The following is a 26,022-nucleotide window of genomic DNA, read 5'->3' as shown; positions in this document are numbered from 1 at the left end:
CTCACCATACAAATGTATCCAAAAACATAACTTTATCAAAAATAAAGTTCCTTATTAAAATGTTTCAGTAAACACATCCAGACTGTGGCATAGTCTCGAAGGTATGCACTATGTCAAAATTTGTCAAATTATACACTTTAAATATGTCCAGTGTATTACATCAGTTACACCTTAGTAAAGCTACTGAATAAAACGTAACATCAAAAAAGGCCACATACTGAAATATGACTAAAAGGCCTGAGGTCAGACACATACACAGAAGAAAAAGACAACCCACTCCTTAAATGCATCAGCAAGTTTATTTACAAATGCAATTGAACAGAAAGGCTCACCGGTTTCTGGAGAAGACTTCTAGTATACAAACCATGGTTATTTTTCATTAATGAAAATAAGCAGCTTTCTATTGGTAATTACTTAGCAACATTTCTGGTAAAGAAAATAGAGCTCCCTTCATCAAGCAAATAAATGGTACATTGACTGCATTTTTTAAAAATCAGAATACATAGGTAGAAGGAAGGATACAGAAAGCACATTTGGGGATAGATTTTAATGAAATTTTCCAAATGGTTCTGCATTAATTTAGAATACATTACAATAAACAGAGCAAATGCAATTATGTATTTATATTAACTATTTCAAATAATGTTTAAGAACCTTTTTTAAAAAAACAATAAAATACCCTCTTCAAAACACCACTAACTAGAAAGTCAAACTAGATCATTATCTGCCTCAAAAATATTCTTAAGTTCTTATTTTTTCCCTTGTGCTCTCAAGATGCTGAATTCAACAGGTAAATACTGCACTTTTCCCCACACACAATTACCTTATAAATAAACAACAAAAATACTGGTTCTACCAAGACTACAATGCTTCTATGCAATCTAAAGAGGCAAAAAAGTTATTCTTTAAAAAAAAAAAAAAAGGCAAAAAAGACATACAACACATATTTATAGATCTACACGAGCAGCAACCACCTCTTCTTCTATCTGCAACAGTGCTTTCGTATGGAGGTTTACATCACATGGCGGTTGGCCGTCCAGCTGATCAGGCAAGGAGAGAAGAAAGAAAAGTGCTTAGATTCAGAAACGTGAATATTGCCACCTGGGATACATAGCAGTCATCACTCAGAAAGTGGCCCAGTGAGGTAGAAAGAATAACCTGTCACTCACTGTTAAGATAAAGCTAGGCAAATCTCAGTGTCTCGTCTCTGGAATTCTTTATTTGTAAAAATGGAGTAAAAATGAAAATGAACTGCGCACAATAGAAATAAATTACACTCAACTCTCTATTATTTGTCTTGGAGGAGAGAAAAGGCATGGGCAATTTTAAAATGATGATTCCAGAAATCATTTCTATTTGGCTTTGGAAATCGATGAGAGAGAGAAAAACACACGCACATACACACACCCCCACCAGTACATGCCCAGCCTTGACTTTCTCCAACCTCAGTGCCAGCATCCAGGAAAGGACTGGACAGCTGCAGCAGGAAGGCTCAGAACCCACCGACAGACAAAAGAGAGTTGACTGGGCTTAAACCATTTCCAAAGCACTCTTCACATAGGGGCCATATAAATACCTCAGAGTTCAAAAGCAAATGGTTTTGCTGATACCACTTGTAACACCCTTTCACAATAAGGAAGAAACACACGTTACCAGCATCAAGGTTTAAAATATAAACAGCAGTAAAGGTTGTCTTGCTGTAGCTATACACAACACACACCCTAGTTATGCTAGCCTGCCTTTGATAACACACAAACACATGCTTAGATGCAAAGTAGCATTTGAAGTTTTTTGAAAAACTCTTTTCCAAAAATGACACTGAAACACCATAGTTAATACTATCCTATTAAAATTATATATTGACATATTATATATTAACATAAAGCACAGACTGACTTATTTTGTATTACATAGAACAATATTTTTTAAAGTTGGTCATATTCTAAATCACATAATCAGAGCCCATTGTTAAATAATAGAAGTAAGTTGATGAGAGACCAATCTTTAGTCAAGAAACAGATTATAGCCTAAATAGAAAATTCATTGAAGTGTTTTGGTTTCTTTGTCTTCTTGAGTCATTAAGGGTCTCTGAGGACCCTGGACAGATGATGCAAGACACCACCCTGACTCTCGGACTCTGTTCCTCTCCATTCCTTGGCCTCACAACCCACTCCTATGTAGCTGGAACCCTGAGCAGTGGCCCATTCACTATACACACTCTTTGAGGGGAACACACTACAATTCTTGAAACCTGGACTCCTACGGCAGTGAACTTGGAGGGGAGCTGGCTGCAGGTTCAGGGAAATGCATGGGAACCCGTGGTCTCCTTAAAAGGCAAGAAATTTTCTCTCTGATTTGCTCTCTTACATTTGAATCTGAGATAGCAGTCGTTGCAGTACAGCTGGTGGTTTCTGATTCTGACTTCAGCTCCCGAGGAAGAGCCTCCGAGGTCACACTCACAGGCAACACACTGGGGAACAAAGAAAAAGAACATCCAAAGTCAGTGAGCTCAAGAAAGCTTGGGGCACTCCTCGGGATGGGGGAGAAATGAGCAGAATGCTACTTCTAAGCTCTTAGATACATTTCAGCAAAGACAAAAAAAAAAAAAGGCTGAAAGATGATTAGTAGATTAAAATCAAGCCCGCCAGATAAGATGCTAAAGAATTCATAAAGCCAATATTAAGAGCCGAGATGACCAGTCTAAATACATTCCCCCAAAATAGAAATCATTTGCTGATTGACTTAAAGAAATTTAGTTTTATCCCGCCAGAGGAATGGCAGGTAAGGCCCCCCATGAAAGAACTGGCCAGAGTGAATGAAGGCTGGGTCGTGGCACTCCACCCTGGGGTGGGTCGCTCCCAGTGTCCCTGCTGCACTAGTTTAGCAAGTGCTCCCACACAGCGCCTCACTTCAAGGCTGGATATTTCGATTCTATGTGCCCAAACTCTAATTATCTTGACTCATTCTGCTCTGCCTAGGAACAGCCCAAGCCAGCAATGTACAAGCTTAAACAAGCTGTGGTCTGTGGGCCTCCAGGATCAACAACCGGAATCCTTCTCTGGCCCAATGCAAGCTCAAGAATCAAACAGATATGTCTTTAGAGACAGAGATTACAAAACCAAACAATTAAAGCCTTAGTTCCTTCTTATGTGCAAAAACCTATCAGGTATAAACAGGCTGTGCAATTATAAAAATAGCTACAATGGTAATGGTTTTCCTTACATGTTCTTCCTACTGAAAGCTAGGCTTTCAGACCCTGTGATAATTGCATGTGTCCCTGACCTTAACAACACTAGCAGGTTATTGATATATTTCAAGTATGCCTCTGACAGCATCTTAGAGAAAGCAACTTATGTACTGTAAATTTATAGAATTCTAACAGATTAGAAATAGAAAATGCAAAATTTTTCCAGATTTAAGTTTTAAAACAAGGTTCAAGATTTGAGAACTAGGGGGAAGCAAGCAATTTGTGATTCAAATGCAGCACAGATTGACGAATACAGCACCTAGCTTGTTAGTGGCACATCTACACCCAGCGGCTCAAAGAAGCCATGCGCTCTTGAAGCAAAGCTTTACAGGCCTGCAAGCTGTTTGTCTCAGTCTCACCTTAAAACAATGCAAATGATAACAAAGACCCAGGGACTCGATGATCATGGCGGCTCCTTTGCCCAGAATGTTATTGCAGTAGGAGCATATGCGCTTCCCACTGACTGACCTAGATGCAGAACAAGAATGGAATGGAGGCTTTCACCTGGGCAGCTCAAGATTCTTCTTTAAAAGTCACACTCTGCTATTAACATTGATAATAATTTAAGAAAAGCTCTATACATATATCTGTGGGAGAATTACTTTTTACCAGCCAACGAAAGAATGCCTTGATTATACTCTAACCTTGAACCATCTCCATGGCAGCTCTGAGACCCTTGACACCGATTCACATAAATGAGCAATTTCAGTGTAATTAGTCCATCCTGCAATTTCTGATACTATCCTCCTTTGATCACGTCTGTATTCAGCCATAGCTGCCTCTCATCTCATCCACCTACATCTTCTTGCCAGTTAAACCAAAGCACACAATGTTGATCATGTCCTCCTACCCCCTCAGAACACCAAAAGGGTGGCCCCAACTTTCTTCGAGAGGCTTTGCAAGTCCTCTGTGACCTATTTTTCTCAGCCTTAGTTTTCACCCTCTTTCTTGGTCCCCCAGTTTTCTAGTTACAGAGAAATGTCAGTGCTTTCCTGACTGTGCCTCTGGCTTAGAGGATTGTCTCTGCAGGGAAGGAAACGAAAAGTACCTGATGGCTGCCATGGACAGAGGGAAGGAGGATTTCTACTCCACTTTTGTATACAGGTCTTTTCTCCTCTCCCGGTTGGTAAGGCGGCACCCGTTCTTCCACGCCTCTGCACCCCCACAGAATGAGCACAGCGCTTAAGAGGGCACCTCCTAGATCAGGACCTTCTTAGGTCACAAAAGCCCTCAGTCCATCCCTCTGCTCTCCCAGAATGGGTCTCTCAGTCAGTAAACGGGTCCCCCTCCTCTAGCTTCCTCTCATCCTATAGACTGCACCTCCCCACGGTACCCAAATTTACCCTAAATCTTCACCTCCGTTCTCTCAATTCAAACTCATTGATACACACTTTATATCCTGGTACGTGTAAAATTATTTTGGATTTATATAAAACATGTTTTCTTATGAAAGTCTCTTATCTGATAGCTTTAAAAAGTCTCAATATTAATCAATGTGTTTCTACTTTGAAGTATCCCATTTGTGATGGAAAGGAGTACATGCCAACAACACTCTCTTGGGGTGAGGAGCGCAGCACTGCCCGATGTACTTACATGAGGCATGAAAGATCTGTGGAGAAGCTACCCAGACCTAAAAACCCAAGCAGGGCTGATACCTGAGCTTCACTCCATATACATTAAAAAAAAAAAAAAAAAAAAACACCCTATCATAACATATACACTTCCCACACCATATGCCCTAGCAAATTCAGCTGATGTAGCCTGACCAAAATGTGGGCAAACAGAACGCCCAAGCGATGATTTTGGCAATCAAAAACCCCAAAAGCAAGATATATCCGACTTCACATTTTTTTAATCCAGCTAGTTCGAAATCCCTCAGATGATGGAGCATGCCCGGAAAAGCACTGTAATGCTCTTCTTTTACACTCAGTTCCTTGAGTTTGTATGACACTGTCATGAAAATAGCTATTTGACAATACTGCTTCCACTCAGAAATTTGAGAAGCATTTGTGAGCTGCTGTATGTTCTCATGATTCCACACCGAGAAGTATTCAGGCACGTCTTACATCCAAGACACTGACCACAAGCACAGGCAAATGAGACGGTGGCAACAAGTAGACACCTTCAGTCTCCAGTGGCTTCACAAGACATCCAGAAATGCTCTTAGAGTTGCATGGAAAGGTATTAAGCAAGCCTTCATTGATTTCATACTAGAATACCAAATCTGACACCTTTGAAAGGGCTTCTTTTTCTTTTTCATTGGAAAACTTGGACAGGATTTGGGGGATATTTTAATGAAAAAATACCCAAGACTAAGAGAAGAAAGAGAAACGGCAAGGGCCTCACCTGTTGCGCAGCTGAGAGCCTGACTGTGAAGTTGAAGGGGAATGGCTTCTCGGGGTGGGGGACTGTGCAGTGGCCACACCTGTGGTGGAGGTCTTCACAGGGCCGGCTGAAGGCGGGGGCACGCTGGAGGAGGGGTTCCGCATGTAGGGGCGGTTTGATGTGGACACCAGCTGAGGTGGTGGGCGACTAAAGTCTTGCACGGAGGAAGAGGCATAGAATCCTGTGGGCTGATTGAGCCAAGGGGGCTGTCTCCAAGAATTGGACCGAGGGGAGTCCAGGTTATCTAAAGATTCGCCTCTGAAACACAAAAAAGACTCGTCCAAATAATGTGATATGTTCAACTAGAAATCTGTTTAATTCATCATTCCATTCATTAAAAATCCATTTTATATATTTTGTATGTGGGTATTATCTCAGTATTCTAGTTACATATACAGATGTTCCTTGATGTATGATGATGGGGTTATGTCTCAATAAACCCATCATAAGTTGAAAATATTGTAAGTCAAAAATGCTTTTATTTCACCTAAACCACCATACGTCGTAACTAAGCCTAATCCACCTCAGTCATGCTTAGAACACTTACCTTAGCCTACAGTTGGGCAAAATCAAGGAACACAAAGCCCATTTTACAATAAAGTATCAAGTATACAATTTACTGAATATCATACTGGAAGTAAACAACAGACTGGTCATACGGGTACTCAAGGTATAGTTTCTACAAACGCTTATCACTTTCACGTCATTGTAAAGTCAAAAATCTTAAGTCAAACCACTGAAAGTTGAGGACCACCTGTAAAATTATCTTTAACAAGTAAAACTGATTTTCATCATCAGTGGCATCAGGTTTCATAGTCAATCAACCTTCTTTTTTAAAATCTGTTTTCTTTCCAACTTTTATTTTAGGTTTAGGGGATACACGTGCAGGTTTGTTACGTGGGTCAATTGAGTGTCATGGTGGTTTGGTGTACAGATTATTTTATCACCCAGGTAATATGCGGACTACCAGAGAGGTGGTTTTTCAATCCTCAACCTCCCACCCTCCACTCTCAAGTTGGCCCTGGTGTCTACTGTTTCCTTCATTGTGTCCATATGTACTCAATGTTTAGCTCCCACTTTCAAGTGAGAACACCTTCGTTTATTTTTATTTACTCGGGGCTCAGGTAAAACAATAAATACCAACCACCAAGAAAGAAATATAATAAGAAAAATATTTTTTAAATAAGAGCTAATATTCTACTAAGTCTAAGAAGATTGACACCCTTTAAATCTTCAACAGTTTAGACATAGCAAATATAAAGTCTTTTAAAAATTCAAAGAAATATATTTTAAGAGCTTAAATATGACAAGCATTAGGTTAATACTTTCACAAAAATATTAACATTATTGAATCTTCACGACACTAAGATTTTTTTTAATCTCATAGAAGTGGGCTTGTCATAGGAAGAGCCAGTCGGTGGTGGAACTGGCTTTCAAACCCAAGTTCTCTAAAACAACCCAGATCATGCCTCCTGTGAAGATTTCATTTACGTAGCACCTGAACCCCTAAATGTAGCAGCTGTTTAATGTCCACATTATAAAAGCATTTATCAGTCACTTCCCTTAAAGTACATATGCTTTTAAAATCAGATTTAGCTCCCAAATGGATTTAAATACAACTTTTGCAAAATCTCTCTTAAAATTCATGTACTAACATTAGTACTACCTACAAAAATGAACTCAAAATTATGAGAATTCGTCTACCTGGTCAAATTTAATTTTATTGCTTTCAAAACTTTTTCTTATCCCAAGCTTGAAATTTTTCTTTTAAATTTTAACATTATAAAAATGATACATTATCATAAGGAGAAAGACTGAAGCTGCAGAGAAACACATCTGAGGGAGAAGAAAAGTCCTTCCTCTCCTGACTCACCTGCCCTAACCCGCAGAGGCAACCACCATTAAATGTGTGTTGTTCCAGACCTTTTCTCGCATATGCAAGCACATATTTACATATACACACAAATTTACATATATAAGTATAGATGTGTCTATATACATATGTAATGTGTTTGTGTTTAACAGTCTTAAACAAATGGATTATTCCACAACAGTTTGCAGTAACTTCATTTCCATTTATTATGTATTATCTTAGAACTATCGTCATTCTGCTCATATGATAGACTGTACTTCAGTGGCCTCCAGTGAACCATACCTTTTGGTATCCACGCCCTTGTGTAGTCTCCTCCCACTGACTCTGGGGTTAGTTACATGACTAATTTGGCCAATGGGGCATCAGCAAACATGATGCACATGGCAGCTTGATAAGCACTTGCTTATTAGGCATTGCCTTGGTGCGAGCTTTTCCTCTTTGAATCCAGGTCCCATGCCATGGGATAGCCCAAAAAACTGTGTGGAGAGGCCTACATGCAGAACACAGGCCCCTCAACTAGTAGCTCTGGCCAAGCTCTCAATGAAGCCTCTACAGCTACAGGGACAGCAAATTACAGCCTACTGCCAAGATAGACACAGTTCACGAGCTGAGACTATTTTTCACATTTTCGAAGAGTCTTTAAAAAAAAAAAAGAATATGCGACAGAAATCTATGTGACCTGCAAACCCTAAATTATTTACTATCTGGTCCTTATACATAAAGACTTACCAGTCCCTGCTGTAAATGACTACAGCTGCTCAAGTGTCCCAGCCAATATCATGCAAATAACTGCCCAGTCAATCGTCAGGACTGTGACAGATTATGAGTTATTGTCTTAGCTCACTAAATTTGGAGGTGGCGTATTATGTAGCAACACTTTTCTTTCATTTTTCAATAGTCATGCAGTGTTCCATCTTATCAGTATGCCACTGTTTATCGAATAACTACTGAATATCTCCTTACTAGCAGACACTGTGGTTTTCTTTTGCCATTAATGAATAATGTGTAAGTGTACATCCTTGAATATATCTTCGCATATTTATCCAAATATATCCAGAAGATAGAGTGCTAGAAACTACATTGCTCAGAGGGTCAGATATATAAACTTTTGCTTAATACATACTGAAAACCTGTCCAACCAAGTGGAAAGAAGAATTCCTATTTCCATATATAATTGTCAATACTAAATTTAATCAATTTTAACTCTTTACAAATCCAGTGAACAAAAGAGATACATTATTGTTTTAGGACTACTGTTGATCTTTTACGTTTATTGGCTTTGTGTTTCTTTTTCCCATGACCTGTCTTGTTCATATCCCTTTGTCTATTTATTTTATTTATTTATTTATTTTTTTGAGACAGAGTCTCTTGCTCCGTCATCCAGGCTGGAGTACAGTGGCGTGATCTCACGGGTTACAGTGATTCTCCTGCCTCAGCCTCCCAGGTAGCTGGGATTACAGGCACATATCTATTTTTTATAGAGTTGGTAGGGATAATTTTCTGATTTTTACAAAGTTATTAATATACTGAGATAATTAGCTCTTTCTCTGTGATATGTTACAAATAAATTCCCCAGTCCGTTTGTCAGCTAAGAAAATACTGAATCAGAGCAGCTGCATTCATTTACCCAAGATACATCTTTTAAAATGTTCCTGCACTCATTTCCAATTAATATCTATATCTTTATCTCCTTAAAGTTATAAAAATTAGGTTTATCATTTTGTGAACCCAATTATCATGATTCCAATCTAATCATTATCTCATTAGAAATATAAAAATATGAAACTTCTGTTTGTTGAAGTTCAGCAGCCAAGAAAGTTCTAAGAGCAGTGTGCATTATTTAAGAATCTGAACCTCCCTTCAGAACGCCCTGTCCAGATTTCCAACCTATTAACCATGTGATTCTGTCAGTGTCTTTCCTGCTTGAGCCAAAGTTTCCTCATATTAAAAAAAAGAAAAAGAAAAACACTGGAATTATTATCCCTACCTCAATATGTTTTCCTCAGATTAGATGAGGTCATGTAAACTGAGCAACTGGCTGTCTAACACACAATAGTGCCCCAGAGCATTCGCTCTACGTTCCTTTCATCTCTTCTGCCCAAAGCACCAGCATGTCTACAAATTAAATATCTGCCTCACAGTAAAGACAAGAAAACAACTCCTAAGATGTCTCGCACCTTCTCATGATCCCAGGAAGACTAACAGGCTCTTTGTTGACACTGGCACTGCGCTGTCGGATCCAGCTGTTGTCATTGTGAAGGGGTGTTCTCTTCCTCATTTCCTGAAGGATTTGCTGCCTCTCCAACTCTGCTCCTGATGGTACTTGCTCTTTCTTGGAACTCCTCTGTGAAGAGGTCGTGTTCCCAATTCGGTCTAAATATTTATTGCTTCCTAAATTAAAACAAGTCAAAGGCTTTGGGATTAGCACATTTTAAAAGTGACAGTGATGACTGACATCACTAATGATCAGGGGAATGCAAATCAAAACCATAATGTGATACCACCTCACTCCTGCAAGAATGGCCATAATCAACAACTCAAAAAATAATAGACAATGGTGTGAATGCAGTGAAAAGGGAGCACTCCTAAACTGCTGGTAGGAATGTTAACTAGTACAACCACTTTGGAAAATAGTGTGTAGCTTCCTTAAAGAACTATAAGTAGATCTACCATTTGATCCAGCAATCCCACTACTGGGTATCCACCCAGGAGGAAAAGATGTCATTATACGAAAAAGATACTTGCTCACCCATGTTTATAGCAGCACAATTCGCAACGCAAAAATGTGGAACCAACCCAAATGCCCATCAATCAATGACTGGATAAAGAGAATGTTATATATATAAAATAATGTATGTGTGTGTATATATATACACACACACACATATATACACATATATATGGCATATACACACACACACATATATATATGACACGGAATAATACTCAGCCATAAAAAGGAATGAATTAATGGCATTTGCAGCAAGCTGGATGAGATTGGAGACAATTATTCTAAGTGAAGTAACTCAGGAATGGAAAACCAAACGTCGTATGTTCTTACTTATAAGTGGGAGCTAGGCTATGGGGATGCAAAAGCATAAAAATGACACAATAGGCCAGATGTGGTGGCTCACGCCTGAAATCCCAGCACTTTGGGAGGCCGAGGCAGGTGGATCACAAGGTCGGGAGATCGAGACCATCCTGGCTAACACGGTGAAACCCCATCTCTATTAAAAATACAGAAAATTAGCCGGGCATGGTGGCAGGCGCCTGTAGTCCCAGCTACTCGGGAGGCTGAGGCAGGAGAATGGTGTGAACCCGGGAGGCAGAACTTGCAGTGAGCCGAGTTCGCACCACTGCACTCCAGCCTGAGCGACAAAGCAAGACTCTGTCTCAAAAAAAAAAATAAAAAATAAAAACACAATGGATTTTGTGGACTCAGTGGGAAAGGGTTGGAAGGGGGTGAGGGATAAAAGACTACAAATTCAGCTCAGTGTATACTTCTTGAGAGAAGGGTGTACCAAAATCTCACAAATCACCACTAAAGAACTTACTCATGTAACCAAATACCACCTGTTCCCCCAAAAACCTATGGAAATAAAAAAATTTTTAAATAAAAAATACAAATACAAAATGATAGAGAGAGATGGAGTTGATGTAACAAAAAAATAAAGTGTATTTGAAATTGCAGCCTCAATAAATAAATAAATAAATAATTTTAAAGTGATGGGATAAATCGTCATGGCAGTGCAGCTTAAAATGTGGCTTTGTGCACGTGTGCTAACATTGTCAATTCTCAATGAGGGTACTTCATGAGAACATAAAGTAACTGCCTCCTATTCCAGAAAGTCCAGTTCCACAGTCAGAGCCACACCAGAGAACGCACTTGGGAAAACGAAAAAGGCTGTCCAAAAAGGCAACAATCAGTACTGGTTTCAGTATTACTCAGTTACAAAGTGCTCATCTAGAAATAGTTTTTCTTCCACTCATCCGTTCCTAAATTAAATCAATCAAGAACATGCTCAAACGTTTGCTGTAACAAATCTAAAAGGAAATGGAGTTTTCTTCTCTCAAAAAATGTATACTCCCCTGGGGAGAGAGGACATAAATGCACATATCTCTGGCTAACATGACCCGAGTGTGCACGGTATAAGTTACAACCAAAATTGTAAGAATATGAGCACATTCAATCATCGAAATGGCTTTTGTGAACATGAAAAATACTCAAGCAATTCAAATAATCATCTATAAATGTTATTAGACTTGCTTCTACTCTAAGAAACTGACAGAACTATAATTCGAATGTTGAATTTATTCGTGACAAGTAAGTCAGGTTTTATCCTAAGGACTTTGTCTCTTGGATTTGGCGATTAGTTTCTGATTGGGGTAAAACACCCACAACTTTGACATATCATTCCTGCCTTAATCTGGATTCGGAAATCTCATCTAAGGATTTATTTTCTTTCTTTCTCCACATTTATTGCTACTACCATTCTTTCAAAATGTATTGTTTGTCTATGCCTTGGTTCATCTTCCAGTAAGCAATGAGCAAGACCAAAGGTTTCTCATACAACTATATTTACATTTGTGTACATACAAAGCTTATCAATTGGGTCAGACTTTAAATAAATGTTGCTTTTTTTTTTTTTTTCTTTTTTGACAGAGTCTGCTCTGTCGCCCAGGCTGGAGTGCAGTGGCATGATCTCGGCTCACTGCAACCTCCGCCTCCCGGGTTCAAGCGATTCTCCTGCCTCAGCCTCCTGAGTAGTTAGGACTACAGGCATGTGCCACCACGCATGGCTAATTTTTGCATTTTTAGTAGAGTCAGGGTTTCACCATGTTGGTCAGGCTGGCTGGGATTACAGACGTGAGCCACTGTGCCTGGCCTCTTTTTAAAGTGTTGTTTTGGTATAAGCAAGTTTTTAAATCAAATATTTAATAACTTCCACTGCCTGCTATCCAAGAGCTTGCAATGAGTTAATGAAGGGGGAAAACACACATACAAAATAATCCAATTAATGACACAAGCCACAAATATTAACAAGATTATTCTGGAGATTCAGTTTTGGTTACTGAAAGGTCTTGTGTTTACGTTCAGGAGAGAGAATATAATCACTGCAGGTTAAAAATATTTCATGGAATACCAAAGTACTTAAACAATAATTTTAATGGTGGCTAAAGGCAAGTTCAGGGAGAATAAATGGAAAATACAAATAGGGAAAGGTAAGACCCGAGGAACCAGATCAGAAAGTATGTGATAAATTGGGAACTGAGAAAGATGATAATGTGGTTATAGTTAAAGACCCCTTAAGGGAAAAGTAGCAAAATTGGCTGGAAAGTTAAACTAGAACCAGATAACGAAGGTCCTAACTGCTCAAAGAAAGGGATAATCATAGAACTGTGAATTCCAATAAAAACTGTAAGTTCTATAAGCTTTAACCAGAGGTCACAAACTAGCTGCCACCAGGCTATTTGGCCTGTAGATAGGTTGGTTTGCTCACAGAGTATTTTAGTTTTTTAAAAAGATCTCTTGTCAGCACATAAAAGATAACACATGAAAACAATTTTTTTTTTGTACTTTTCTGTTACAACAGGAAGAGTAGGCAATCAGAGGCTTGCCTTCTCCAGCATGGCAATGATAGGCTGGAGCTGGGCAGTGGCTATCCACCTTGATGGGCATGTTGACCTCAGCCCCACCTGGACCTTCATTCATTCATGTAGATGACCAGCCACCTGCTTACACAAATCCTGATATGCAAACCCTGCTTAAAATGGTAATTACCACTTAGGGTTTTTTTTCATAGTGACATAATTTCTGCTATATGCATTCTTCAGAAACATATTCTATAATATTAACAATGTCAAGTTCAAATTGTTTTTGTATAATTAGTGAAATCATAATTTTTGATTTTTTGACATTTTGGCATTTACATGCATAAATCAAATTAGTATGCAATTTTTAAGTCCTCCAGTATTTCGTAGAAATCTTTTCTGTACTGTTTTTTTAGCTGCAAAATAAAATCTACTATACACAGCTGCATCAGCATCGCTTTGCAAAATTCCCACATATTTCATTAGCAATTTAAAAAAACCATTTTAATCTCCCAGTATTTTTTCACTATAAAATAAAGCCAAAAATAAACACAAGATAGTTGTTTTGCTGTTTTTATATACAGAGGTTAAAATACTAAGTATTTTAATTAAATAGTCTTAATGAATCTGAAATATCTTGACCTTAAAAATACTTCTCCTAACATGATAGCACAAATAAGCAACTGTGAAGAAGGAGTTTGGGGGGAAAAATTGCATTTACCATTTTTATTTGTGGAGTAATCATCCAGTTCAGTAGTAGATCTGGATTTATTCCTAAAACACAGAACACAATATATTAAATATGTCTCATTAATAACCTCTTTTATATTTATGAAGTAAAAACACCAAAGATATTGCTTTTTAAAGCAGTTGATTTATTTTGTATGTCTGCTGAGAGCAATTACTTTTAAACCAAGAAATTTTTCATCTTTCACAAATTCACAGAAAACCTTGACATCACTAAAAAAGAGAAGAGTGAAATGCTGGAAATAGATACAAACACGTGACAGTACTTCTCCAGTTTGTATGATGATGAAGACTATAATTTATTGATCAATTGTTGTCAACGTTTGCCCTGGTTCAGATCTCAATCTTACTAGGCTTACAAAGCATCTGCCATCAGATCACCTACAGTCAGTCCATCCCACCTCCTCCACACTGCCCAGGGTTATAATGTCAACTTCTTGGGCGTTAGGGTGCCACTGACTACTGTGGAACATTAATTTACCAAATGCCATCTTAGTGTTCCAAAGAGGTACTAAAGCATACAGCACAGTCAACTTCTGGAAATGCCTTAACTTTGTACCAATAAAACTTAGGTATATAAATCAACACATGCTAATCTCATTCCCATTCTGCTAGACACACTGAACTTTGAAAATAATAGTGGTAGCTGGGCATGGTGGCTCGCTCCTGTAATCCCAGCACTTTGGGAGGCCGAGACAGGCGAATCACTTGAGGTTAGGAGTTTGAAGCCAGCCTGGCCAACATGGTGAAACCTCATCTCTACAAAAATACAAAAACTAGCTGGACGTGGTGGCGTGCGCCTGTAGTCTCAGTTACTTGGGAGGCTGAAGTGGGAGAATCACTTGAACCCAGGAGACAGAGGTTGCATTGAGCTGAGATCGCGTCACTGCACTCCAGCCTGTGTGACAGCGTGAGACTCAGTCTCAAAAAAAAAAAAAAAGAAACGAAAAAGAGAATAGTAGTAATAACAATGTATAATATACATTATAAAATAAGATGTAATATTACACTTATGTACATATATGTACATATTACATAGGTATAAATCCAATAATCTATAATACATAATGTATCATAAGTGGTAGACAGCTGCACTTGTGAATAATTTCACTTGTATCTACATAGAAGAAAACATTTATTACCGGATGTCTAGCCACACTCCTCGATGCCTCTAGGGCATGCTTTATCTGGACTGCCTGCAGGTATTCATATTTTCCTGGCTTCCTTAAGTTTCCTTTCTCTGCATTTTAGTTATTTTCCCCAAGGTCATGAGCTATATAAATAAAGCTTTTGTAAATATGTAAGTAAATCCATAACTTTTAAAAGGAGATAAACACTTTAATGATTTACAGTTACCCAGAGAGATTATAAATAAGGTCATCTATCACCAGATTTTCCTTTAGCTTATTGTCAGCCCATTACTACCTGCTTGTCCCTTTCCTTTTCCCCTTCTATTCTGAGCCCTGTTCAGTTATCCTGGCTGCTTGTAGATACAAGTCTTTCCTTATATCTAACAAATAAGACAAAAGGAGACATTTCAGCTCTGAAAACACAAGGTAATGGCCCTCCCCTCGATATTGGTTTGACAGACTGTTTAGAAGCCCTCAGTGATTTCAAAACTGCAAAACATTTTAAAAATTACTTTAAAACATTAAAACAATATTTTAGGAAATTTTAAGATACATATAACTTTCCAGATATCTTGAATTTTATCTTCATTCCCCAAAACTGACCAGTAGTTCTAACCAAACTGCCTAAGAGAAAGGTCACTATTCCCATTTCAGATGTCCCTTTTGGGAGTAATGTTAAGCCATTATTCATAACCTTTTTAAAATGAAGATTACGTTGGATTACAGAAAATGGACACAGTTCTTTCCCAGCCATGCCCATTCCCCTTGCAATGTGATTCCTGCCATAAAGAAGCAGTGTTCTTCTCTTCTCCATGATCTGTGACTGTATGGAGTAATGTTAAGCCATTATTCACAACCTTTGTAAAATGAAGATTATGCTGGATTACAGAAAATTGACATAGTTCTTTCCCAGCCGTGTCCATTCCCCTTGCAATGTGATTCTTGCCATAAAGAGGCAGTGTTCTTCTCTCCTCCATGACCTGTGACTGTGACTTTAGACAACTTAAATCTCAAGATGCCTTGCAAATTTCCTCTTTTTAATTCCCTTTCCCCACCTCACCACCACGTACACATAAGACCTCCCTGGCTGGGTGGACGTTGAAAGATATATGACCCAGTTGTTCTCACTGCCCCAGCTGACCCCAGCCAACCCCCAAAAGCAGAGCTACCTAGTTAATAAGTAGCAGATATATGAGCGAGCCCAGTCAACTAAAAGGCTGCCCAATTGAGATCAGCCTAAAATGCTGACCCATAAAATCATAAGCTAATTCATTAAGTTCACGAGTAGTTGTTACACAGCAAAAGCTAACTGATACAAAGATCAACCAGCAATTCCTCTTTATATCCCACAAATGACAAAGGGCTAAAGTAGTTCTACAAATCATCGATGCAAGTGCTGGAATATTATATGAAGCCAATGATCATCAATTAAATTACAATAACGTGCTCTACATACCTGTCATTAGGAAGAAAACCTGAAGATGCTTCTTCTCTCTTTGGTATATCATAGGAATCAATAGGCCTAAAAGATAGAAAATGATTTTGTAGTCAAAATATTAGACTTTAAGCCCTTCCCTGAGTTTAAGAAAAGGGTATCAAAATAATGTCATTCTAGCCTCTTTATGCAAATGGTCTTTGGGTTAAAAACTAAACATACAAAGGTATTTCAATGAATAACCACAGAAAATAGATCCCCTATTGCCAACAGACATTTGCAAGCCATTCATTCACTCGTTCATTCTACAAATACATATTAAGTGCCCACCATATTCCAGTACCACTCCAAGAATGGGCTACAGAAGTACACAAAACAAACTTACTGACTTTATAGCACTTACATCTTACTGCGGCAGGCAGGCCAACAGATAAACAAATAAATGCATAATATAAAATAAGTTAAGAGTACACAGAGAGAAAGACTGAGAAGGGGCCTGTATTTTAAATCGGGTATTCTAGAAAGTCCAAGGAGGTGATGTGTGAGCAGAGACTAGAAGAAAATGAGAACACAAGACACACAAACATTCAGTGACTTCTCCAAGCAGATGGACTAGAAAATACACAAGTCCTTGGGTATTTTCAAGGAAGAAACAGGAGGCCAGTGTGGCTGGAATAGAGTGGGTAAGGGGAAGAGTGGAGGTACTACAAGGTAATGTAGCTCATGGCAGCCTTCTAGGCCTTGGCAAGGATGCTGGATGGGGTTCTGATGTGACACGAATTGACTTGGAGGGTTCTGGGTGGGGAAGCAAGATGACATGGCAGGGTTTATGATTTAAAGGTTCTCTTTGGTGGCTTGTATTCACTTGTGTGGAGAATGGGTGGTAGGAAACAGGAAGAGCAAGGGAGTGCCTTTGAAGTGGGGAATGGATACAGCTGAGCCAAGCTACTCTAACAGCCTCTGTGCCCTCTGGCTGTGGGGACAAACCTCCTATACTGGTATATTCTGACTGACGTTTCCCGCTCTATCTCTGCCTGGTGCTTCTGCTCCTCCGCAGGGCGCTTCTGCTCCTCAGTCTCAGCCTGAAGCCGCTTCTGCTCTTGTTCTTCCTGAAGCTCTTGCTCCCGTTTCCTCTCTCTCTCAATAACAAGCTGATCCTGCGGCTTCTTTCCTTGGTCCTCATGAACAACTTCCTCTTGTGGCTGTCTCCTGTCCTCTTCTCCTGCTCGGGTTCCTTCCCTGTCTGAAGACTTGGACCCTTCACTCCAGGTAGCTTCCCAGGTGGCAGGAGAGGGCTCCCGTGTGGTCACAGACATGCTGTTTGAGCTTAGGACCATCAGTTCCTAGGTGACCAGTGAAAAAAGAAATCCATCTAAATCTGTTTATTTCTGTAATTTCATATAGACACATATATATTCAGTTTTAGATGCTACTAACTATAGTTGGCCCAGGACTCCACTCAAAAAAACATGTTAAGAGTTCTACCATTAAAAAAGCTACACATGAGTGACTGAGATGTAACTTAGAAGAGGAAGATGCACTGAAGTTCTATTAACATAATTTGTTAATGATGTACTACAAAAACTAGGAGAAAGGCTGAAACATCCAAGCAAAATTCTAACAAATCAGAGCTCATTGTATTTTTCAAAGAGCTACATAGGTGAACATATGGTCAAAGGTGGAGAAAAAGGAAGTGTCTCCTGCTTCTCAGCTAATCTCACCAACAAGGTAAAGAGAAGAAAAACTATACAGGCATGTTCTAACACTACCTCATCCAAGTACTTGGAATTCTCTCTTTCTGCCTCCTGTTTGGCCCTTTGCCACTCTTCCCTCAGTTTCTCCTGCTCACGTTGATATTTTTCCTGTAAGAAAATATGACACACATTAATCCAATAGATTAACTCTTCACATTAGGAATCTTCTTTATTAACACTTCTATGATCTCTAAACCTTCAACCTCAAACCTTTAAAGACCATGATTTTATTTTCACAAGCCAATCAGATTTTGGTCCCTATAGTAGAAAAGAGCATATATTGAATTAAAAATGTGGACGCTGGGGTTAAAAGGTAGACACTGAGAATTAAACCCCCATCCACCCTTTACCATGGCTGTAATTCATGAAAGACTCTAGCAAACTGTAAGGACTCTGCAATGGACCTAGCAACAGTTTGTGGGAACCAAGTCATCACAAAGTCCATGCACTTCACACCTGCTAAGTGAGTGCCCTTCATACTCTACAAAAACACACATGGGGGTTAATAAATAATGATTTTTAAAGGATGACTCTGGAAATCTTCAAAATGGAAAAGTAATTGTTTTATGGAAAATATGCTACAGACAAAAATATTTGTTGTTGTGAAACTGTTGAGTTTAAAATTAGTTTCTCAATACTGGTTGACACAGACTGGAGAAAAGCCGTGAAATCCAACCTAGTTCCTACCCGTCCACGTGAGCCAGAGCTACCTGCAGTAGGCGGTCCTGCTCCTTCTGCCACCTCTCCTGCCGCTTCCGCTCCTCCTCTTGATCCCACACCCAGCGACTCGGGGCACTGATGGTTGGAACTGGAAGCTAACCAGTTATCAGAGAAGAGAAGCAAATAGAGAACATAACTTCATTAAGTCATCTACTGAACCACTTTTGCACACATAAATTATTCATATCACAGTTTGCTTAAACTGTACCAAGGGAGAGCTGGCTTGGCTCTGAATTTTAAAATAAGTTTTTCAACTTAGAAGGATAACTCTCTGATAAATTCTTATGCAACCTAAAATCATGGTAAGCACGCTACTGTGTACTAATTCAGTCCCACCAAGTTCGTCTTATTCAAAATGACAAATGAATGCTACTTACATCAGGAACCACCGAATCAGAGCTTCCTGTGTTGCAGCACATGGGCAAGGAAGAAAAATATACAATATAAGTCTTCATTTCTATGAAATAATTCCTTTCAGAAATTTCTATCATTAGCTGTCTCTATGCCAGTATACTAAGTGACAATGTTTTTTTAAACAATAGTCAGTAAATCCTTTTTTCTCCAGGTGTAACAGTTCCATCTGTTACTCATGTTTCAAATTCAAAGTTAGTAAAAGGAAGATATAGATGCCAAAATAAACCCTAGCTGTAGGTATTAGAGTAGGATCAATGGATAGTTCTGAAGAAACCTCAGAGTTCTTTTACTAATAAATTGGACAGCATCTCATAGTTTTGCCTAACAGGCCAAAAAAAAAAAAAAGGAATTTCAAATGTTACATCTACCAAATCCCAATTTTTTACTTGCCACTACTCAATTACAACATGACAGCTGCAAGTCACATTTTTCAAGTCTTCTTACTAATGAGCCACTTTCATAAGCAAGTCACCGCAACAAACATGTTCAAGAAACATTTCCTTTTTCTACTCCTATTATTTGAAACACACGTATTCAAACTTCATATGTAAACTTATGGGTACAGTCTTATTCTTTTTATTCTTAGGTGACCTACATAAGTATACCTTTACTAGAACAATGATTATTTAAAAAGTAAAACTTCAGAAAATACACTCTCATACAGTACTTTTAAACGTTCTTAAAACCTCAGCTGTCAAATTATTCACATACAATTTTTTACAGAAAATTGCTTTGAAACCTAGAAAAATATTCTTCCCTACAATAGCCTGTTGAAGAAAAATGGGAGAAAATTAGAACAGAGAAGGAAAAGGAATTGCTTTATTTTAGCCAGTTTTAGGAAGGAGTATCATACTGTTTCAATTAAATAGCCATAGAAAAAAATAGGAATTTTATTTTAAAATATAAATCAAAAACACTAAGGATACTGACACAAATAGACTCGCATAGTTGGTAAGGTATTTCTGTTTATGGTCAAAAACAGACCTTCATCCAAAGGAAGGACATTAGGTGATTAACACAAAATACACAAACCCGGTAAGCACTGCATTATAAGGCACATTTGCAAACATGTTAATAATCTTAAAAGTAAGAAACAGTAACATTTTAGATGGCAACAGCACAATATCCTTTGACCACCGCATCTCAAATGTTGACTATTACTTTTAAGTTCTTAGTAGCAAAACAGAGCTTGAACAGCATTCATGTGACAGAGCATTAGGCAAAGGTGGCACAGGAGCAAATGTCACATGCACAGCACATTGTGAGGCCCTGCCCAAGTACACCAACACGGAGAATCTCAAAATGCACGTTTTCAGATGCAACCAAAATGTATTTAATTTGAATTTACTTCAAAGTCAACAGAGCAGTCAAATCAACACTCCAAAGCCACCATACCATAGCAAAAATAACTCTTCTTTATTAAGAGTGTTTTCCACAACCAAAAACAAGTCAGAGTTTTTAAAAACTTGGCCAATTGCATGTTGGTGTAATCTAATATTATGCAATTTGTAGGAAGCAGTAAGGCTTAAATGAAATTCCTCATTTCTTACTGTTATCCAGTGGAAACAAGTGTGTGTTTAAGAGCATCTACCCCTCTTTTTTTTTTTTTTTTTTACAAAGTTAAAAAAAAAAAAAGTAAAACCTTTATAGAGGTATACAAAGGACACACAGAGACCCATTACCACAGAGGTAGACCCATGAACTGTAAGAAAAGCCTGATGACCCTAGGGAAAGAATGGAAATGGGTTATGTTGCTTGGTCATAATGACAGACAAATTGAAGAGGCTCAGTGCCCAGCACCACAGACCGTGAGGAAGAGTGGAGAGGGAGAACAATTCCATGAAAGTGCATGAATTGTTAGCTTTGTGGTTTACCTTGTTCAAAAAATTGTGATCGCCTTTTTAAGTTTTTCAAAGAAATGGATTCAGATGCTAGTTGAAAAAAAAATAAACACTATGTCATTCATTTTTATTTCTCACCACTGGTAAATCAAACGATACTTGATATAGCTTTCCAATCTGTGCAATATTATTTTAAAAGATCACAAAACTGATAGCCGTAGAAAATACAGATTATCTCAAGGCACAGGGACACACAATTTTAGTAGCCTACACTACATTCAAATTAGTAGAAGGAACAAATATTTTTATTAATAAACTTTAGCATATAGCATCAGAGTTTCACAGCTATGAAAAGCCAAGTATCATCTTCCATGCTAGATCACGCCGTTTTAGGGAAAAGGAAATTAATATTATTTTGCTTAGGTTAAACAATCCATAATCTTGTCTACTACATGGAAAACTGTCTATAACAAACAGTTTTCACAATACTTATGAATAAGAAGTTAAAAGTAATGGGGAAGAAAACAAAAAAGATGATACCCAAAGAAAGATCAAAGAAAACCAAACACTAAAGTTACAACCATCTTCTAACTAGAATTTTTTGACCTAGTTTTCAAGATCTGGTAGCTACTAATATTAAGTAAAGCAAATGGAGTTCTGCCAAGAAAACAAAAGGAAAACATTCTGACTTCTCCCACAGATCTGTCACAAGACTATGGCATAAAATCTACATACGATTATTACTTGATACTAGTTAGTGCTTGCTTATCTAAACAAAACCTTCCAATGACAGGGCCCATGTATAGTTCTCTAGTCATAGAAGAGCTAGATGTCTGATCAGCTATCTCACCTGACTCACTGCAGAATAGGACCCGGTGCTTTACATGTAACATCACGGAGAAAAATAAGCAAAGTTTGCTTTAAATACTCTTTTGATAAAGAATGCAACTGAAAACAAAATATAGTCACTTTTATCTATCAGAAATGAAATACAAAGTTAAATAATTGATAAGGAAAGGGAAATTTATATATTTAGGTTGGCTTTAAGATAATGTATTATAAACTGTCAATGTAGAGTTAAAGCCACTGAAGCACTGTGAAAACCCAGTCCCATTCTTGGCAGTCTAGGTTCACAGTAGAAGCAGTCTCATCTTCTTTGGGTTTCTTCCCCTGCCTGACCGGATCTATTCTTATTTTTCTGTGCCCAAGGAATAGCACACAATGTATGGTAGCTAAATTATTTCTGGATGGGCAGAAGAAGAAACACGGAGATAACTCCAAAATTTCTCTAGATATTTTGCCTTCTTTTTCATTACAAATGGGTACATCTGCTAATGACTTTATTGCCACTGGCATTTCCCTCTTACGGCTAACTGCCTCCAAGGTTGTCCCTTTCACAACAAGAAAGAAAGGAAACTTCATTCATAGTTCCAAGCTTAACTAAGATTCCCTTTGCCAGCATACCATAGCAAGAAAGCTGACTCGGGAAGAACCAGTCTTTCTTATTTGACTTAGGCATGCAGGCACTAAAGCTCCGGAACACGCTGCCAAAGTTTTGTTTGCAGTGCCTGAACAATTCAGCACGGGAACTGAATGCCCTTCCACCTGGCTGCAATTGGATCTGCGTGCTAACCTTTTAGTTTCAACTTGCAGTAGACCAGTTTTTCTTTCACTCACAGATACTAATTTTTATAACGGCAGAACTTGAGTGCTATGTCTTTTCCTGTATAATGTGAGTTATAATGGTGATATTTACCTTTTGATTCAAAAGCATTGCTTTCATCATGAATTCCATTGATTTCTTTGGATTCAATATTCTGGAAAGGGTAAAAATGCTAGTTAATATTCTCTCCAGTTGGACTTTGGACTTAAATAATGCATTTCACATTACTGAAATATATATTTTAACAAGATGAGTTTCTCGGGATATTGATGCATTCCTTACAGCCTTTTACATGTGGTAGAAACTTAAGTTTTTTCATTATATTTCAATATTTGTGGCAGAATTAATGACCAGCTGCAGGCATGGATGATTTTAAGTTTAATCAATCGTTAATTTTCCAATAAATAAAATCAGCCAGATAATCATTAGTCCATTTGGCTTATATTTATGAGTACACAAAACTGTCATATAGGATTCTCAAACATTTAAACATTTCTTACACAATATAGTAAGATCTCCTTATTAAATAAAAGGAGTTACCTTGAGATGATAATAGCACAATCTAAGGAGTATAAGTGCATAATATTTAGTTGAAATTTAAATTTAATTATTAATTTAGATGAACAATTTGTATCATAAATAGAAACCACATTACTTCAAAGTCTATAGGAAAAAGTACTGCTTTGACACTTAAAAATTTTTCTACATTATATTTTTGATCAAATTAATGAAACTGATTATCTCTTAACCACATATGTAAGTCTACCCACCAAATTCACCTACACAAAAACTAAAAACGCTTTATGAAGTTTTCCATTACACCCCACTATTACATTTATTTGCCAGTAAAGACTAGGGAACACATAAAGAAGTCATAGTTTATAATTTTATGTAATTGCTACTTCACGCTCACAAACATCTGAGAGGTGGGTCTAATACTGAAAGATTGGTGGAAAACACCTGCAAAACAACATTCTGGGATCTTTTGATTTTACCATTATATAACTCACAACTACTCTATGAGGAATGCCTATGGTTTTCAAAAATCTATTTTACTGTATCTCTTTACTATAATTTACGTTGTTCAATCATTTACATTTTACAGGTAGTATCAAAATTGTACAAACAAAAGAAAGTATTTTCTTCCATACACAATTCTAACAACTGCTTTGCTCCACACCAGTACTTCCTACTTCTCCAAATACTCACAGAACTCTGAAGGCTTTCGGAGAAATCGGTTGTTATAGATAGATTTGAAGACTTTTCTGAGTTGTAAATTCCAGAAGTTGCATCAATCCACTTTGTCTCAGGTGAACCTATAATTTTGGTAGCCATACTGGTGAGATTGAGGGTTTTATGCCGTATAAATGGCAGGGAAGGTTGGTCTTTGCCCCAGTCTGATTGGCATATGAAGATCAAATGAGTACACATAGATGTTGAAGTGGAAAGAATAAAGTCATTGAATGCACATATATAAAAAAAATCTACATATACAAGACAAACAAATCAGGCAGTATGTGAAATAAATCAAGAGTTTAGGGCTTTTTACCAACAGACCACCTTCCCAAAACACAAGAGTTAAATCACGTTAGTAATGAAAAAACTAGCAAATTTGCTGAATCTTTCCCATAAACCAGGATATTTTATTTTGATATCATAAGTTGGTAGGTCTGTGGAGGCTTAATGCCCTTTCCCATCTAGCCTCTATAATTAAGAAACACATTAATGGAATACACATTGAAAGTTCTTTGAGAATAAACAGGAATATGACCTACCAAGCTCTCTCTCTTATACCAATATGGTTATGATGCTGCAGATAAAGTTAAATCATAGCATAGTTCTTAATACTCAGTATTATTATAAATAACTCCTGGATGCAGATACATTTGTCTTCAATTGATATTTGCATTCAATCAAACCAGTACATGAATCAGTCAATAAATACTGTAGAATTCAGTAAATTTGCTAGTGAAAAGTCCAGACAGAATATTCAAAGGAGTAGGGTTCAAGATTTGTCACGATGTAGCTACAAAATACCTTTAATGCCAAAACATAAGTAAAGTGAAAAAATAAAAAGTTATTAAAGCAAATTGTTAGAACCACTTGCCAAGGGCCAGGTCCCAATTCCAAATGCCAGACATGGTGGTAACACAAACTCACCAGCCTTTCCATAGCGCCTCACATCCATCACTAGGTGTCCAGTTTCTTGAGCCTTAGCCATGGCTTCCTCCCACTCTTTTGAATCCTTATATGAAAACTTGGTGTTGTTAATAGCAATAATTTCATCATCTACTTGTAGCTGAGAAAATTCTGCTGGGCTACCTAAAAATACAAAATAAATTAATCAATTGGGGCAAAAATCCCACATGTTCTATTAGTTGCTGCTTTGAGCTTAAGAAAAATGACTCTGAATTTTAAGTAACCATTTCTCTCTTTTTCAGGTGGAGAAGGGTCACTATTTTTTTAATATCAAATATCTGAGTACAACATACAAAGCATTAGAGGTGTTTTTTGAAGTTCTATAGAATGCATCTTCATTAAAGGAAAAATGATAAACTAATGTATTCAATAAGACTTCTTATTAACCTCCCAAGGACAAAAAATTTAAGTTACTCTTAAATTTGAAATATGAAATATACTGCATTTTAATTGAGCCTCCAAATCAGATACATTCTGGAATGGAGCAGAAGATAACACAGCTATTTAAAACTGCTTAAAATTACTCCATAACTAAAATACCATTATCTAATTAAGGCAATCTTAAGATGTAAAAGAACTAACTGGTGTTAACATGCAATTTTATATAGCTAAAATATGTAAAAAATAAAAAATAAAAGTAAAAATAAAGGAACTCCTCTTTTTAATTTTAGGCTTTGTAATGTTTTGAAGAAAGTTCCCGGGCTTGACATGGTATAGACCTGGACCGGGGAGGGGTAATCCTTTTACAGAAGTCCTGAAGCATCCTGAAGACTTCATGGGCAATCAGTATATTAGAACCCTCAAAAAAAATCAACGTATTAAATAGCACATATACATTTACTACAAAGCATGGCTGATCGTGGAAAGTTCTTTCTGAATCTTTACTTAAGTGCTGTTTGTTAGCATTTCCAAATATAAAGTCCAAAATGGACAAAATCTGTAAAATCACAAAGACTTTCAAAACTAAAATTAATTACTCAAGGAGAATAAACAATATGGAATTTGGAACCCCAATAATCTCA

At 37.6% G+C, this 26,022-nt stretch overlaps 1 protein-coding gene across 50 annotated transcripts in view; it reads right to left on the bottom strand.

The window, feature by feature from the left end:
- Positions 1-280: 280 nt before the first annotated feature.
- The window catches only part of LMO7 (LIM domain 7), a 218,602-nt gene continuing 192,860 nt past the window's right edge, over positions 281-26,022 (bottom strand). For 14 of the 50 annotated variants that reach the window (XM_015439347.3, XM_015439358.3, XM_074022150.1 and 11 more), the window contains 16 exons: positions 24,962-25,123; positions 24,011-24,198; positions 22,895-22,955; positions 21,172-21,228; positions 20,980-21,021; positions 19,261-19,286; positions 18,874-18,978; positions 18,179-18,271; positions 17,397-17,752; positions 16,431-16,496; positions 13,819-13,871; positions 9,683-9,896; positions 5,594-5,890; positions 3,607-3,715; positions 2,368-2,470; positions 281-1,040 (listed from right to left, as the gene is read on the bottom strand). In XM_015439347.3, the coding sequence (XP_015294833.3) occupies positions 1,018-1,040; positions 2,368-2,470; positions 3,607-3,715; positions 5,594-5,890; positions 9,683-9,896; positions 13,819-13,871; positions 16,431-16,496; positions 17,397-17,752; positions 18,179-18,271; positions 18,874-18,978; positions 19,261-19,286; positions 20,980-21,021; positions 21,172-21,228; positions 22,895-22,955; positions 24,011-24,198; positions 24,962-25,123 (1,955 nt within the window). In that variant the 3' untranslated portion in view covers positions 281-1,017. The remainder of the gene's footprint in view (positions 1,041-2,367; positions 2,471-3,606; positions 3,716-5,593; positions 5,891-9,682; positions 9,897-13,818; positions 13,872-16,430; positions 16,497-17,396; positions 17,753-18,178; positions 18,272-18,873; positions 18,979-19,260; positions 19,287-20,979; positions 21,022-21,171; positions 21,229-22,894; positions 22,956-24,010; positions 24,199-24,961; positions 25,124-26,022) is intronic. The other 36 variants (XM_015439354.3, XM_015439360.3, XM_015439366.3 and 33 more) reach the window with 8 other exon arrangements.

The sequence above is a fragment of the Macaca fascicularis genome, chromosome 17, assembly GCF_037993035.2.
Source record: "Macaca fascicularis isolate 582-1 chromosome 17, T2T-MFA8v1.1".
Taxonomy (NCBI): domain Eukaryota; kingdom Metazoa; phylum Chordata; class Mammalia; order Primates; family Cercopithecidae; genus Macaca; species Macaca fascicularis.
This window is presented reverse-complemented; position numbering and strand designations above follow the sequence as displayed.